Here is an 18047-nt window from a genome sequence, read left to right as displayed (position 1 = left end):
CATGACCAGCTCTGAAACCAGATTGCATAGCAGAGAAGGTATGGTGAGATTCGAAATGGTCGGTAATCTGTTTGTTGACTTGGCTTTCGAAGACCTTAGAAAGGCACGGTAGGATAGATATAGGTCTGTAGCAGTTTGGGTCAAGAGTGTCCCCCCCTTTGAAGAGGGGGATGACCGCAGCTGCTTTCCAATCTTTGGGAATCTCAGACGACACGAAAGAGAGGTTGAACAGGCTAGTAATAGGGGTGGCAACAATTTCGGCAGATAATTTTAGAAAGAAAGGGTCCAGATTGTCTAGCCCGGCTGATTTGTAGGGGTCCAGATTTTGCAGCTCTTTCAGAACATCAGCTGAATGGATTTGGGAGAAGGAGAAATGGGGAAGGCTTGGGCGAGTTGCTGTTGGGGGTGCAGTGCTGTTGTCCGGGGTAGGAGTAGCCAGGTGGAAAGCATGGCCAGCCGTAGAAAAATGCTTATTGAAATTCTCAATTATGGTGGATTTATCAGTGGTGACAGTGTTTCCTATCTTCAGTGCAGTGGGCAGCTGGGAGGAGGTGTTCTTATTCTCCATGGACTTTACAGTGTCCCAGAACTTTTTTGAGTTAGTGTTGCAGGAAGCAAATTTCTGCTTGAAAAAGCTAGCCTTGGCTTTTCTAACTGCCTGTGTATAATGATTTCTAGCTTCCCTGAACAGCTGCATATCACGGGGGCTGTTCGATGCTAATGCAGAACGCCATAGGATGTTTTTGTGTTGGTTAAGGGCAGTCAGGTCTGGGGAGAACCAAGGGCTATATCTGTTCCTGGTTCTAAATTTCTTGAATGGGGCATGTTTATTTAAGATGGTTAGGAAGGCATTTTTAAAAAATATCCAGGCATCCTCTACTGACGGGATGAGATCAATATCCTTCCAGGATACCCCGGCCAGGTCGATTAGAAAGGCCTGCTCGCAGAAGTGTTTCAGGGAGCGTTTTACAGTGATGAGTGGAGGTCGTTTGACCGCTGACCCATTACGGATGCAGGCAATGAGGCAGTGATCGCTGAGATCTTGGTTGAAGACAGCAGAGGTGTATTTAGAGGGGAAGTTGGTTAGGATGATATCTATGAGGGTGCCCGTGTTTAAGGTTTTGGGGAGGTACCTGGTAGGTTCATTGATTATTTGTGTGAGATTGAGGGCATCAAGTTTAGATTGTAGGATGGCTGGGGTGTTAAGCATGTTCCAGTTTAGGTCGCCTAGCAGCACGAACTCTGAAGATAGATGGGGGGCAATCAGTTCACATATGGTGTCCAGAGCACAGCTGGGGGCAGAGGGTGGTCTATAGCAGGCGGCAACGGTGAGAGACTTGTTTTTAGAGAGGTGGATTTTTAAAAGTAGAAGTTCAAATTGTTTGGGTACAGACCTGGATAGTAGGACAGAACTCTGCAGGCTATCTTTGCAGTAGATTGCAACACCGCCCCCTTTGGCAGTTCTATCTTGTCTGAAAATGTTGTAGTTTGGAATTAAAACTTCAGAATTTTTGGTGGTCTTCCTAAGCCAGGATTCAGACACAGCTAGAACATCCGGGTTGGCAGAGTGTGCTAAAGCAGTGAATAGAACAAACTTAGGGAGGAGGCTTCTAATGTTAACATGCATGAAACCAAGGCTATTACGGTTACAGAAGTCGTCAAAAGAGAGCGCCTGGGGAATAGGAGTGGAGCTAGGCACTGCAGGGCCTGGATTCACCTCTACATCGCCAGAGGAACATAGGAGGAGTAGAATAAGGGTACGGCTAAAAGCTATGAGAATTGGTCGTCTAGAACGCCTGGAACATAGAGTAAAAGGAGGTTTCTGGGGGCGATAAAATAGCATCAAGGTATAATGTACAGACAAATGTATGGTAGGATGTGAATACAGTGGAGGTAAACCTAGGTATTGAGTGATGAAGAGAGAGATATTGTCTCTAGAAACATCGTTGAAACCAGGAGATGTCATTGCATGTGTGGGTGGTGGAACTAATAGGTTGGATAAGGTATAGTGAGCAGGACTAGAGGCTCTACAGTGAAATAAGCCAATAAACACTAACCAGAACAGAAATGGACAAGACATATTGACATTAAGGATAGGCATGCTTAGTCGAGTGATCAAAAGGGTCCGGTGAGTGGAGAGGTTGGTTGGTGATTTAGACAGCTAGCCAGGGCATCGGTAGCAAGCTAGCATAGGATGGAGGTCTGTTAGCCACCCCTTACGTTCCGTCAGTAGATTAGTGGGGTTCCGTGTGGTAGAGGGGATTAATCCAAATCACACAACAACAACAAAAATAAAAACAATAGATATAGTTATAGAGGACCAAGAAGAAAAGATAATAATAATTTAAAAAATAATTTAAAAAAAATTATAATAAAAAAAATTGTCCGATTGTCTATTCAGATAGCAGCCGGTAAGACAGCTAACGGTTAGCAGGCCGCAGATGGGCGTTCAGGTAACGTCGCGACCGAGGAGCCGGCCGAATAACTCCTTCGGGTAGATAACGTCGGCAGTCCAGTTGTGAAGGCCCGGTGGGGCTCCGCGAAGGCAGTAAAACGGGTCCGGATAGGTGACTGCAGCCCAGGTGTGATTGATGGAACTCAGGAGTGATTGACGGAGCTTGCTAGCTCCGGAATAATTGATGTTTGCTCCGGAATCGACGAAGGCCGATGGTCACACGGATAGCAGCTAGCTAGCTGTGAGATCCGGGTATGAATGTCCAGGGACATGGAGAGAAAAATTGGTCCGGTATGTTCCGTTCCGAGCCGCGCTGCGCCGTACAGAACTGGCGATAGATTTTCGAGCTAAAGGATAGCTGATGACCACAAACCGTGGTTAGCTGAATATTAACGATTTGCCAGTAAAGGAGCTAACTAGCTTCTGAACTAGCTTCTGGATTAGCTTCTGGCTAGTTTCAGGCTAGCTTCTTGGAGTTTCTGGCTAGCTTCTTGGAGGATTACAGATCTGAGGTAAATAATACTTTTTTATAAATATACATTGGTGAGGCGGGTTGCAGGAGAGTGTTTTGAAGATGAGTTGATGGAAAATAAAAAATAAAATGTATGTGAAAAAGTTGTAAATATATATATATACAGGACACGACAAGACGAGGACAAAAGACGTCTGAACTGCTATGCCACCTTGGAGATATAGGGGAGAGTAGCAATTATTTGATTGGTTCTTATGACTCCAGTTAGTCACTCCTATGAATATGACAGCTTAAAGCAAGTGTTATAATGCATCATAAGTGTATCAAAAGGCATTTCAAATGCAGTTATGAATCATGATGTGTGCGTGTGCTTCGTAGAAAGTATCAGCACATCTGTTCTCAACTAATCTTTATTAAAAAGTGAAATCAACTCAGTAAAAGTTCACAGTTTGGATTGTTTTATCTATATTAACAGATATCATTTTCAGGACTCATTCAATCTTATCATAGCAAAGTGACGTGAGCTCATGGCAGCCATAAAAGGAGAACAACACATTTATGCACTAAGCGATGGTTTCCCAGACCCAGATTTAAGCCAAATCCTGGACAAACAATAATTATCAATGGAACATGGTCATTGAAAGTGCATTATAGTCCAGGACTAGGCTTAATACCAGGCCTACGAATGTTAAACATAATGCCCTTTGCTACCACACACACATACACTGCATACCTTATATTGTAACATTGGCCTCATTCCAGGCTGATTACATTGCAGTCATTGCATTGCATCAACTACTGTTCAACTACTGTACTAGCATCAGGCACAGGGTCGCTACATTGTGAGATCTGGCAGGTGTCTAGAATGTAGTAGGCCTGGAGCGAGTCCAATGTTTGTGACAGTTGATAAACATAACCACATTAATTAAATCTGGTCAGATCAGAAACATTCATAGCATACATAACAGACAGTGTATATAGCACTGAACATCCCTGATATCCCACATTTCACTCTAATCTGGTACAGGGGGCTCTGATTGTCTGATTAACAACATAATGTCAGAGTAGTGTTACCAAGCCCCTGCTATACACATTGGGAGACCCTGCTGGCTGCAGCTTCTCTACACTGGGGACTGTTCCAGAAAGTTGGATCAATGATTTAGCCGGCTTACTGTTCAAAATGGTAATCAACCAGTAAATAAAGAGTTATATGTGGCTGTTTATCAAATGTAGCTACCCCACTGGTCTAAGGCACTGGTCTAATCTTTATAGAGACAGCTTTCAGAGAATAATGATAACCTTTCCAGTGATTCCAATTGACACTTGTAGTGTAATGTTTGGAGGTTCCCCATAGGTACTCTCCATTGATGTTAGCGTAGTGACAAGAACCATACCAACATGCCCCATAGTAAGTAGCTGCACAGTTGTCAGACCAAGTGTCCTGGTCTTTGTCGAAGGTGCTGAACATCAACCCACTATGATAGGCCAGTGAGTCACCTTGGAAACAGAAAAAATAGTCTATTTAGAGTGTTTGCATTTTCTAAAAACTCTACAATAGCGACCCAACTTACCATAGCTAAGCCATTTAATTACCTCACTATAGACCTACCTATCTAAAACAGCCACTATTACTACTGCAATGTACTGTTACTACTACTACTTCTGGGCTGCTTACTACTACTACTATTACTACTACTACTACTACTTCTGGGCTGCTTACTATTACTACTACTACCACTACTACTACTACTATTACTATTACTACTACTACTACTACTACTTCTGGGCTGCTTACTACTACTACTACTACGCTTACTACTACTACTACTACTACTACTACTACTACTACTACTACTACTACTTCTGGGCTGCTTACTACTACTACTACTATTACTACTACTACTACTACTTCTGGGATGCTTACTACTACTACCACTACCACTACTACTATCACTACTACTACTACTTCTGGGATGCTTACTACTACTACTACTACCACTACTACTACTACCACTACTACTACTACTACTACTACTACTACTTCTGGGCTGCTTACTACTACTACTACTACTACTACTACTACTACTACTACTACTACTACTACTACTACTACTACAACTACTACTTCTGGGCTGCTTACTACTACTACTACTACTACTAGGCTACAGTTACAACATGCACCACTACTGCCGTCACAACTTCTACAGTTATCCCACTACAGGCCCACCACTAGTTCCAACTCAGTCACTACTACTATTACATTCTCCTACATTTTCCAACTCAGTCACTACTAGTATTACATTCTCCTACATTTTCCAACTCAGTCACTACTACTATTACATTCTCCTACATTTTCCAACACTGGCCTCTAACAATTTAAACTTCCATACATTTCCAATTGCATACAAAATACTTATAGGAAATTTCACCACTTTTTAACCTCATATTCATAATTTCCCAGCACCACCCCAACACCAACATACATGTATGTATATAAAAAAAATGTTTTTAAAAGGGCGGATGCACACCAGATGATGTCAAAAGTGTTTCTGGATGATCATCTGGTTAACATCATGTGATTTTTAACCAACTCTGAGCAGGCAAAGGTTAGTAAAGTAACATTTACCTGCTCATAGTTGGTGGAAATCACATGATACACACCAGATGATGTTAAACGTTTTTCCAATGACATAATCCAAAACATAGCCTATTTTCCTCTATCCTTTTGACTACAACACATAGTAAAGTGCTGTTTTCACACTTTGATGTTGGGGTGGTGCTGGAGATGATGAATGTGAAGTTGACAAGTTGACAATTTAAGGATGAGTGACAACTGAAGTAAGCACACATATTTTTTCAGGAAAATTACCCTTTAAAGTGCTCTGACGTTTATAGGACAAAAACACAGCATTTGTTCTCAGACAGCTGTGAAGCCAGAGCACATTGTGTGAATGACTTGTGTTCCTCTTTGAAAATGGTATCACCGACAAGGCAAAAACAACAAATGTTGTCTCTCACTCACCTGCTCCTCCGTTGGTGAATCCAGTGACATGAAGCTTGTATCCGTCTGCCTCAGAGTCCAAAAAGAAGGAAGAGTACATGGCAAACACACGGTTTCCTTCAAAGTCCTCCATGTCTACCCTCAGCTCATACTTCCTCCTCTTAGTGAGAAGGTGGATGTTCTCCAGTCCTGAAGAGACAACGCTAGATCAGATTGCAGATTACAGTATACAAAGTTATCATTTGTATACTCGACTTATTTCATCTTATTTTGGGGGATTCTTTTCTTATTTTTTTGCTAAAGTAAATTCTCACCTAACCAGTATTCTCCCTCTGGGTTTCCAAAACCAACTTTGTACTGGTTCCAGGGTCTGTAGAAGTTCAGAGATCCATCTATCCTCCTCTGGATTACCTGAGAGAGAGTGAGATAGACAGACAGATAGACAGACAGACAGACAGACAGACAGATGTTTAGCAACTGTTCACATGGTCTGTAAGAAATGTTAATAAGAGCCCAACATAGTACTATGATACTCACAGTCCACTTGCCTCCACCCGTGTTCATGTCACACTACACTTGAACAGGTGTCAAAAAGGGGTAGATGGGGTAGACGCCACTTGCTTGCGAGATGTTGTAGACTTCATTCATTAGTCTGCATCCAGGTTGATATCACATCAAGGAGCAGAGTGGACTGCTACAACAGCCAGAAGTAACACTGCCAACATGTGAGCCTTCGAGAGAGAGGGGGAGAGAGAGGAGAAATAGAGAAAGTGAGAGAGAGCGACACAGAGAGAGAAAGGTGATTTAAAGTTTCAAACAAAACCTCTACCTTTCAATTTAATTCACACATAACATCTTCAAGAAAATACAATTATTTGATTTAAGTCAGTCTCACCATCAATATAGTTAAAAGATTTTCAGCCTCAAGTTCAAACCTTAAACAGAAATATTGAATACGTTAGAGGTTAGAAAAAACAGTTAGTTGAATTCTAGCGACTACATTTTTAAATATGCAGTCCAACCCTAAAGTGTCCCTGTCCTACCCAGCTGACTGACAAGCATCAGTGCCCACTGTTTCTGTTCTAGCACTCTCTGAGCTTTAGGAAGACTTTTATACAGCCATATATGAATATTCATTTACATATTAACATAAACGTGATGGAGAGGTGGAACCCAACACTAGAGGATTCAAACAGGTCACATGATGTTACACAGGTTGCACAAATCACAGTGTAACAGCAATCCAGATCTAAATTGTATCTTTCTGTGAGGAAATGTTGTTGGTGACCGAAAGGTCAGAAGAAGAATACTTTTATGGTCGATTGTCATTTTCAGATCATGAACATTTATCTTTTATTGCCACCAGTAGGTCACTGACTACTGGCTTACAGATAGATGGTTGAATGTTGGTGGTAGCCTCGCAAAGCCACCTGATCCTGAAAGCTTACATTAAACCCTTTTACACAGTGTGAATCAGTCTGGTATTTATGAGGCTATGTTGGTGGTAGCACTTCAATGCTTTTAGCCCTAAACTGTTTTCAGGAGCTACTCGTTAATTCCCTTTCTGATTTTAATGCTGTGAACCCTATATATTTGATGTATTTATTTATAGGGTAACAATGCACATGAATCAACATCAATATTACAATAATGCAACATTCATGTAAATGCAGGGGCTAGCCAAAAGATCATTTGCACCCGTAGTCCCTTGGCAGTTAAGGGCCTTTACACAGCCACTATACAAATGCTCACTAAAACAATACAAAATACATTACATCCAATAATATATAATTCTAACAACAACAACTTATTCGTAATAAAAAAAACACTATCTTCAACTGTCACCTTACATATGAGGAACCACAGATAAATAGTGTACAGTTTTGAATAGATTTGAGCCATGTTTTCAATTTAAAAGTACAATAAGCAGTGCAGCTTCTCAAGTCCAAGGGAGTTACGTACGCCTCTTGCAGAGGGAACGCAACACCCTGCTACAACAACTCCCCGTGGAGTGAAAGAGGTATGGGACTGTAGGTGCGGGTAAGGATGACAAAGGCAGAGAATATACCGTTTACTGGGAATTTATTTATTCCTTCATACGGTAATATGGGGAAAAGGGGCTGGTTGGAACCAAAGCAAAGAAAGTAAATGTCAAAGCCCCCTCTCCTATCTAACCTGACTACCCACTACTTACCTAACCTACCCTCTCCTACCTTACCTGACTACCCACTACTTACCTAACCTACCCTCTCCTACCTTACCTGACTACCCACTACTTATCTGACTTAGCACCACCTGGTGCGCTAACCAAAACACAGGGGGTGGTCCGCCCAGGTCTTACCTAGTGTGCATAGGCAGTAAATACTACGGGTTATGTATGCCCATTGCATTCCAGTATATTGTAGTTCTAACAAAGGCCAATTGACCAAATTTACTGTGTCGAAAAGGGACAACGCAATCCCCTCTAGTTACTGTCCTTGTTTTCCTGGAGGTTCTTTCCTTGATCATCATATGCAGGCATAAGGGTGGAGACAATGCAGGATCTTAAAGAAAAGGCTTGCATCTACATATTGCTATAACCTATCCAGAATTAATAAATTATGTTTGTGAATGGTGACAATGGTGGTAACTGTTTGGTTTGTTAACAAAAATCTTGTGTTTGTTTGTAGAGTGATTCAATTGAATCATGCTTGTGACGAGCATGTGAGGCAATATCTCAGATGTGAGAAGATCAGAGCATGCATATATAGTCTGGCGGCCTCCAGAGGAAGGTAATCTAAAGTTGGATAATCCAAACTTGACTGTGTTTAACCACCTTCTTCACATGTTTCTTAAATGTTAAGTTGGAGTCCAAAATTATGTCGAGATACCTGAAATTAGACAACTTTCAGATTTTCCCCATTAACAAGAACAGCTTGTTGGGAAGAATCAATGGATTTCTTAGAGAAGTACATACAAATAGTCTTGTCGATATTTAAATGCAGGCAAGAATCAGTTATCCATTTAAAAGCGTCTACCATAGCTTCAGTTAACTTGTCTATTTTTTGAGTGTACAAACTGGACTGTATCGTCTGCATACATATGCATGTTAACTTGTGGGCAAGCAAGTTGGAGATAATTTATATAGATGGTAAACAGAAAGGGCCCTAATATTGACCCTTGTGGGACCCCAATGTTATTGTAAAGAGAGTCTGACTGAGTGTCCCCCAGACGAACCCTTTGACTTCTGTTTGTCAGATAGGAATACATCCAACTAATAACTTCAGTGGACACATTAAGGGAGGATAGTTTGGATAGGAGGACCTTATGATTCACAGTATCAAATGCCTTTTTAAGATCCAACAAGACTGCACCGACTTCACCACCTATGCCCAGTTTTAGATGTAATGCACTCCAGAAAATAACATTTGGCTGTTTCGGTAGAATGGTTCATTCTGAATCCAAATTGCATTTAATGTATGGAGTTTTCTTGATTCAGGTGATCAGTCAGATGACCAGCCACACATCTTGGGTATCACTGCAGCAGACTTCAAAGCATTGGGGAAGAACCCTTATTTGATGGACAGATTAACTAGATGTACAATAGGGGCAATCAGACAATATTTGTGTTTCTTCAGGAATACAGTGTCTAAACCAAATACATACAGTTGAAGTCGGAAGTTTACATACACTTAGGTTGGAGTCATTAAAACTTGTTTTTCAACTACTCCACAAATTTCTTGTTAACAAACTATAATCTTGGCAAGTCGGTTTTGTGCATGACACAAGTAGTTTGTCCAACAATTGTTTACAGACAGATTATTTCACTTATAATTCACTGTATCACAATTCCAGTGGGTCAGAAGTTTACATACACTAAGTTGACTGTGCCTTTAAACAGCTTGGAAAATTCCAGAAAATAATGTCATGGCTTTAGAAGCTTCTGATAGGCTAATTTACATCATTTGAGTCAATTGGAGGTGTACCTTTGGATTTATTTCAAGGCCTACCTTCAAACTCAGTGCCTCTTTGCTATACATCATGGGAAAATCTAAAGAAATTAGCCAAGACCTCAGAAAAACATTGTAGACCTCCACAAGTCTGGTTCATCCTTGGGAGCAATTTCCAAACACCTGTACAAACAATAGTAAGCAAGTATAAACAAGTATAAACACCATGGGACCACGCAGCCGTCATACCGCTCAAGAAGGAGACGCATTCTGTCTCCTAGTGATGAACATACTTTGGTGCGAAAAGTGCAAATCAATCCCAGAACAACAGCAAAGGACCTTGTGAAGATGCTGGAGGAAACAGGTACAAAATTATCTATATCCACAGTAAAATGAGTCCCTGACCTCAATCCTATATACATTTGTTGGCAGAAATGAAAAAGCATGTGCGAGCAAGCAGGCCTACAAACCTGACTCAGTTACACCAGCTCTGTCAGGAGGAATGGGCCAAAATTCACCCAACTTATTGTTCTAAGCTTGTGGAAGGCTACCCAAAACGTTTGACCCAAGTTAAACAATTTAAACTTCTGACCCACTGGGAATGTGATGAAAGAAATAAAAGCTGAAAAAAAAGTACTCTACTATTATTCTGACATTTCACATTCTTAAAATAAAGTGGTGATCCTATCTGACCTAAGACAGGGAATTTTTACTATGATTAAATGTCAGGAATTGTGAAAAACTGAGTTTAAATGTATTTGGCTTAGGTGTATGTAAACTTCTGACTTCAACTATATTTTGTTCTAGAGATCCTGAAGAAACTAATAATAATGTGCACTGCTGATGCTGAGGAAATTCAGGAATTTCAGGAATTCTGAGTTTATTATTATCCATTTGAGTGAGAACTGTGGTCTTGGTTGAAAATCTTTGAGCCAGTTCCCTGACAGAGTCAACAAAACAATTGTTGAAGGTGGTGGATATGAAAATGTAGTCTTGAATTAGGATCCCATGAACCTTTTAATTCAGGATGTTTTTTGGACTTTTCAGCTCCTATCCCTTTTAGTTTGTTGAGATTTTCCCAAATCACTTTGCCATTTCCCTTTGCTTCATTGATCACTCTGCTTTAGTTATATTCCTTACCACCTCATTTATCAGTGATGTAAATAACTCAGCAAAAAAGAAACGTCCTCCTATTGTCAACTGCGTTTATTTTCAGCAAACTTAACATGTGTAAATATTTGTATGAACATAACAAGATTCAACAACTGAGACATAAACTCAACAAGTTCCATAGACGTGACTAACGTAAATGGAATGATGTGTCCCTGAACAAAGGGGGGGTGGGGTCAAAATCAAAGTAACAGCCAGTGTCTGGTGTGGCCACCAGCTGCATTAAGTACTGCAGTGCATCTCCTCCTCATGGACTGCACCAGATTTGCCAGTTCTTGCTGTGAGATGTTATCCCGCTCTTCCACCAAGGCATCTACAAGTTCCCGGGTATTTCTGGGGGGAATGGCCCTAGCCCTCACCCTCTGATCCAACAGGTCCCAGACATGTTCAATGGGATTGAGATCCGGGCTCTTCGCTGGCCATGGCAGAACACTGACATTCCTTGTAGGAAATCAAGCACAGAACGAGCAGTATGGCTGGTGGCATTGTCATGCTGGAGGGTTATGTCCGGATGAGCCTGCAGGAAGGGTACCAATATGAGGGAGGAGGATGTCTTCCCTGTAACGCACAGTGTTGAGATTGCCTGTAATAACAACAAGCTCAATCCGATGATTCTGTGACACACCGCCCCAGACCATGACGGACCCTCCACCTTCAATTCGATCCCACTCCAGAGTACAGGACTCGGTGTAACGCTCATTCCTTCAATGATAAACGCAAATCTGACCATCACCCCTGGTGAAACAAAACTGCAACTCATCAGTTTTGAGCACTTTTCGCCAGTCCTGTCTGGTCCAGCGACACTGGGATGGTGCCCATAGGCGACGTTGTTGCCGGTGATGTCTGGTGAGGACCTGCCTTACAACAGGCCTACAAGCCCTCAGTCCAGCCTCTCTCAGCCTATTGCAGACTGTCTGAGCACTGATGGAGGGATTGTGCTTTCCTGGTGTAACTCGGGCAGTTGTTGCCATCCTGTACCTGTCCCGCAGGTGTGATGTTCGGATGTACCCATCCCGTGCAGGTGTTGTTACACGTGGTCTGCCACTGCGAGGATGATCAGCTGTCCATCCTGTGTCCCTGTAGCGCTGTCTTAGGCGTCTCACAGTACACATCTGCAGTCCTCATGCCTCCTTGCAGCATGCCTAAGGCATGTTCACGCAGATGAGCAGGGACCCTGGGAATCTTTCTTTTGGTGTTTTTCAGAGTCAGTAGGAAGGTCTCTAGTGTCCTAAGTTTTCATAACTGTGACCTTAATTGCCAACTGTCTGTAAGCTGTTAGTGTCTTAACGACTGTCCCACAGGTGGATGTTCATTAATTGTTTATGGTTCATTGAACAAGCATGGGAAACAGTGTTTAAACCCTTTACAATGAAGACCTGTGAAGTTATTTGGAATTTTACAAATGATCTTTGAACGACAGGGTCCTGCTGAGTTTATATACACTACCGTTCAAAGGTTTGGGTCACTTAGAAATAAAAATTTAACATAAAATTGATCAGAAATACAGTGTAGACATCGTTAATGTTGTAAAAGACTATTGTAGCTGGAAATGACAGATTTTTTTATGGAATATCTACATAGGTGTACAGAGGCCCATTATCAGCAACCATCACTCCTGTGTTCCAATGGCACGTTGTGTTAGCTAATCCAAGTTTATCATTTTTAAAGGATAATTGATCATTAGAAAACCATTTTGCAATCATGTTAGCAGAGCTGAAAACTTTTGTTCTGATTAAAGAAGCAGTACAACTGATCTTCTTTAGACTGACTGGTTGAGTATCTGGAGCATTCGCATTTGTGGGTTTGATTACAGGCTGAAAATGGCCAGAAACAAAGAACTTTCTTCTGAAACTCATCAGTCTATTCTTGTTCTGAGAAATTAAGGCTATTCCATGCGAGAAATTGCCAAGAAACTGAACATCTCGTTCAACACTGTGTACTACTCCCTTCAGAGAACAGCACAAACCGGCTCTAACCAAAATAGAAAGAGGAGTGACCGGCCCCGGTGCACAACTGCGCAAGATTACAAGTACATTAGCGTGTCTAGTTTGAGAAATAGACACCTCACAAGTCCTCAACTGGCAGCTTCATTAAATTGTACCTGCAAAACACCAGCCTCAACGTCAACAGTGAAGAGACGACTCTGGATTCTGGCCTTCTAGGCAGAGTTCCTCTGTCCAGTGTCTGTGTTCTTTTGCCCCTCTTAATCTTCTCTTTGTATTGGCCAGTCTGAGATATGGCTTTTTCTTTGCAACTCTGCAAGGGTCAAAACCAGGAGGACTAGCAAAAAACAAAGAAAAGGAAAAAGCAGGCGCATGTAGTAACACGCTGGTTGACTTGACAAAACAAGACAAACTGGCACAGACAGACAGAAAACACAGCTATATATACCCAGGGGATAATGGAGAAATATGGGTGACACCTGGAGGGGGTGGAGACAAGCACAAGGACAGGTGAAACAGACCAGGGTGTGACAGTACCCCCACCCCCCCAGGGGCGCCACCTGGCATCCTACCAGGGCGCATACCTGGTTGACCTGGGTGCCGGCGGTGGAAGTCGGCAATGAGGCTGGGTCCAGGTAGTCTCTAGCGGGGACCCAGCACCTCTCCTCCGGGCTATGACCCTCCAAGTCAGGCAAGTACTGGAAACCGAGACGAGGTATTTTAAGATTGTTTCCAGGTCTTGGTTTGCTCTCGTCAACTGGCCGGTGGATTGGGGATGGAATCTGGAGGACAGGCTGGCCGACAACCCAATAAGGGTGGGTTGAACTGAGAGGAGAACTGAGGCCCCCGGTCTGAGACTAAGTCCACCGGGAGTCAGTGGATCCTGAAGATGTGCTGCGCCATGAGCTGGGTCGTCTCTTTGGCAGAGGGTAGTTTGGGGAGAAGGATGAAATGGGTGGCCTTGGAAAACCGATCCACTACCATCAGAAGGACGGTGTTGCCATCAGATGGAGGGTGCCCAGTGAAAAAGTCCAGTGGGATATGGGACCAGGGACAGGTTGTGGCTGAAGGAGACCGGGAAGGGGCTTGCCACGGAGTCTTATTCTGAGCACAAACCGTGCATGCATCGACGAAGGCAGAGGCGTCAGGAACCATTGTGGGCCACCAGAAATGTTGTCAGAGGAAGGCCAGGGTTCGATGGAAACCCGGATGACAGGTAGGCTAGGAGGAATGAGCCCATTCCAGGACCCGGAACTGGACTGAATTAGGGACGAACACTCGTTAAGCCAGGCCCCCTCCGGGGGAAGGGACCAGGGTCTCAATACCCAAGCCCACAGCAGCCGCAAGGCATGAGGTAGTCTCAGCGGGACTGTATAGGTGAGAAATGGCATCAGGTTTAACATTATTGGACCCTGGGCGATAGGAAATGGTGAAGTCGAACCTGGTGAATAACAGAGCCCACCGGGCCTGCCTGGAGATAACACGCTTGGCTGTGTTACAAATTCTTGTGGTCGGTCCAAACCAAAAACGGATGTTCTGCTCCCTCCAGCCAGTGTCTCCACTCCTCCAGTGCCATCTTGACCACCAGGAGTTCTCTGTTACCCACATTGTAGTTTCTTTCTGCAGAGTTGAGACGATGGGACAGAAAGGCACAGGGATGGAGCTTTTGGTCCTGGACAGATCTCTTGGACAGATTAGCCTCCACTCCAACGTCAGAAGCATCGACCTCAACCACAAACTGATGGGACGTGTCCAGATGGATGAGGGCTGTAGTGAACCAATGCTTCAGGTCCACAAAGGCTCTGTCAACCGCTGGGGACCATGTGAATGGTACCTTGGGAGAGGTGAGTGCCGAGAGGGGGGCCGCCAGGGTGCTGTTGCCTCGAATGAAACGGCGGTAGAAATGGGCAAACCCCAGGAAACGCTGTAGCTGCACCCTGGACTAGGTTGGGGCCAATCCACAACTGCTTTCACCTTTTCCGGGTCCCTCTGGACATTTCCTTCAGTGATGACATATGCCAGAAAGGAGAGGGTAGAACGATGGAACTTGCATTTCTCTGCTTTCAGAAATAACTGGAAATCCAGGAGGCGCTGAAGGACTTGTCGAACATGGAGGACGTGTTCTTGGCAGAACGGGAAAAAAATAGGATGTCGTCGAGGTAGACAAACATGAAACAATTTAACATGTGCTGGAGCAAATCATTTACCAGGACCTGGAAGACCGCGGGTGTGTTGGTGAGTCCAAACGGCATGACCAGGTACTCATAATGTCCACTGTCTTCCTCTCATCCCCTTTGCGAATCCAAACCAGGTGGTAAGCATTCTGAAGGTCCAGTTTGGAGAAGATGGTGGCCTCCGGAGAGGTTCGAAAGCCATAGGAGAGGAGTGGTAGGGGGTAACGATTCTTGATTGTTATGTCGTTAAGGCCCGGTAGTCAATGCACGGACACAGGGTCTTGTCCTTGTTTTCCACAACAAAAAACCCTGTGCCGGCAGGGGATGCAGAAGGATGGATGCCTCCAGCAGCCAGAGAGTCCTCAATATACTCCTTCACGGCCTTGGAATATAGCTGACCACGAGGCGGTGTGATGCCTGGGAGAAGGTCAATGGCACAATCGTAGGGATGAAGAGTGGGGAAGAGAAGTAGCCTGTGCCTTGCTGAAGACCTCCTGGAGGTCATGGTACTCTGCGGGGATGGAAGAGAAATCCGAGGCTTGACTTAAGCCCTGAGGAGGCCGTCTCAATGAAGGCTGCGCTGCTTTGAGGCAATGGGAATGGCAGAACGGACTCCAACCCAGGATTGAACTCGTGGTCCAGTCAATAACGGGGTTGTGTTTTTGGAGCCAAGTAAATCCCAAAACAGGAACATGGGGGGACTCAATGAGGAGAAGCTGTATAGCCTCACTGTGATTTCCTGGAACAGTGCTGTGGGTAACTCTACCAATGGAGCGGCCATCCAGTGCTCTAGCATCCATGGGAACAGAGAGGAGTTGAGTGGGGATACCTAATTCAGAAACTGGGGTAGCGTCCATGAAATTCTCATCCGCCCCAGAGTCAATGAGCACCCGGAGAGACTTAAAGCGGGTACATCCTCAGTGTTCACAGTAAACTTTCTTTATTTTTTACTATTTTCTACATTGTATAATATAATGATAGTAAAGACATCAAAACTATGAAATAACACATATGGAATCATGTTGTAACCAAAAAAGTGTTAAACACTTCTTCAAATAGCCACCATTTGCCTTGATGACAAAACCATCAAGCGCTATGATGAAACTGACTCTCATGAGGACCGCCACAGGAATGGAAGACCCAGAGTTACCTCTGCTAAGGATAAGTTCATTAGAGTTACTAGTTCATAAGTTCATTAGAGTTACCAGCCTCAGAAATTGCAACCCAAATAAATGATTCACAGAGTTCAATTAACACATCTCAACATCAACTGTACAGAGGAGACTGTGTAAATCAGGCCTTCGTGATCGAATTGCTGCAAAGAAACCACTATTGAAGGACACCAATAAGAAGAGACTTGCTTGGGCCAAGAAACACGAGCAATGTCCTTTGGTGTCCTTTGGTCTGGAGTCCAAATTGGAGATTTTTGGTTAAACGGATTAACTCCGCAAGGCTTTCGACTCTGTCAATCACCATATCCTCATCGGCAGACTCGACAGCCTTGGTTTCTCAAATGATTGCCTCGCCTGGTTCACCAACTACTTCTCTGATAGAGTTCAGTGTGTCAAATCGGAGGGTCTGCTGTCCGGACCTCTGGCAGTCTCTATGGGGGTGCCACAGGGTTCAATTCTTGGACCGACTCTCTTCTCTGTATACATCAATGAGGTCGCTCTTGCTGCTGGTGAGTCCCTGATCCACCTCTACGCAGACGACACCATTCTGTATACTTCCGGCCCTTCTTTGGACAGTGTGTTAACAACCCTCCAGGCAAGCTTCAATGCCATACAACTCTCCTTCCGTGGCCTCCAATTGCTCTTAAATACAAGTAAAACTAAATGCATGCTCTTCAACCGATCGCTACCTGCACCTACCCGCCTGTCCAACATCACTACTCTGGACGGCTCTGATTTAGAATACGTGGACAACTACAAATACTTAGGTGTCTGGTTAGACTGTAAACTCTCCTTCCAGACCCATATCAAACATCTCCAATCCAAAGTTAAATCTAGAATTGGCTTCCTATTTCGCAACAAAGCATCCTTCACTCATGCTGCCAAACATACCCTTGTAAAACTGACCATCCTACCAATCCTCGACTTTGGCGATGTCATTTACAAAATAGCCTCCAATACCCTACTCAACAAATTGGATGCAGTCTATCACAGTGCAATCCGTTTTATCACCAAAGCCCCATATACTACCCACCATTGCGACCTGTACGCTCTCGTTGGCTGGCCCTCGCTTCATACTCGTCGCCAAACCCACTGGCTCCATGTCATCTACAAGACCCTGCTAGGTAAAGTCCCCCCTTATCTCAGCTCGCTGGTCACCATAGCATCTCCCACCTGTAGCACACGCTCCAGCAGGTATATCTCTCTAGTCACCCCCAAAACCAATTCTTTCTTTGGCCGCCTCTCCTTCCAGTTCTCTGCTGCCAATGACTGGAACGAACTACAAAAATCTCTGAAACTGGAAACACTTATCTCCCTCACTAGCTTTAAGCACCAACTGTCAGAGCAGCTCACAGATTACTGCACCTGTACATAGCCCACCTATAATTTAGCCCCAACAACTACCTCTTTCCCAACTGTATTTAATTTTTATTTATTTATTTATTTTGCTCCTTTGCACCCCATTATTTTTATTTCTACTTTGCACATTCTTCCATTGCAAAACTACCATTCCAGTGTTTTACTTGCTATATTGTATTTACTTTGCCATCATGGCCTTTTTTGCCTTTACCTCCCTTCTCACCTCATTTGCTCACATTGTATATAGACTTGTTTATACTGCATTATTGACTGTATGTTTGTTTTTACTCCATGTGTAACTCTGTGTCGTTTTATCTGTCGAACTGCTTTGCTTTATCTTGGCCAGGTCGCAATTGTAAATGAGAACTTGTT

General features: G+C 43.5%; 1 protein-coding gene across 1 annotated transcript; it reads right to left on the bottom strand.

Moving 5' to 3' along the window:
- Positions 1-3327: 3327 nt before the first annotated feature.
- On the bottom strand, positions 3328-14125 carry LOC109910197 (microfibril-associated glycoprotein 4-like). The gene is made up of 5 exons (XM_031797251.1): positions 14087-14125; positions 13555-13668; positions 6243-6339; positions 5950-6117; positions 3328-4424 (listed from the first exon to the last, which is right to left on the bottom strand). The coding sequence occupies exons 1-5, from the start codon at positions 14123-14125 to the stop codon at positions 4174-4176; spliced, it is 669 nt and encodes a 222-aa protein (XP_031653111.1). The 3' UTR covers positions 3328-4173.
- Positions 14126-18047: the final 3922 nt, after the last annotated feature.

This window comes from Oncorhynchus kisutch, linkage group LG19 (assembly GCF_002021735.2).
Source record: "Oncorhynchus kisutch isolate 150728-3 linkage group LG19, Okis_V2, whole genome shotgun sequence".
Taxonomy (NCBI): Eukaryota; Metazoa; Chordata; class Actinopteri; order Salmoniformes; family Salmonidae; genus Oncorhynchus; species Oncorhynchus kisutch.
This window is presented reverse-complemented; position numbering and strand designations above follow the sequence as displayed.

What these genes read in the sequence shown, in the direction of transcription:
- LOC109910197 (XM_031797251.1), bottom strand. Translation starts at nt 14,125, where the DNA reads ATGGTTCCTGACGCCTCTGCCTTCGTCGATGCATGCACG. An exon ending in CCGGCACCCAGGTCAACCAG is followed by an intron (nt 6,340 to 13,554) that starts GTATGCGCCCTG and finishes ACTCTCTCTCAG; the next exon opens with GTAATCCAGAGGAGGATAGA. An exon ending in ATTCACCAACGGAGGAGCAG is followed by an intron (nt 4,425 to 5,949) that starts GTGAGTGAGAGA and finishes TCTGTTTCCAAG; the next exon opens with GTGACTCACTGGCCTATCAT.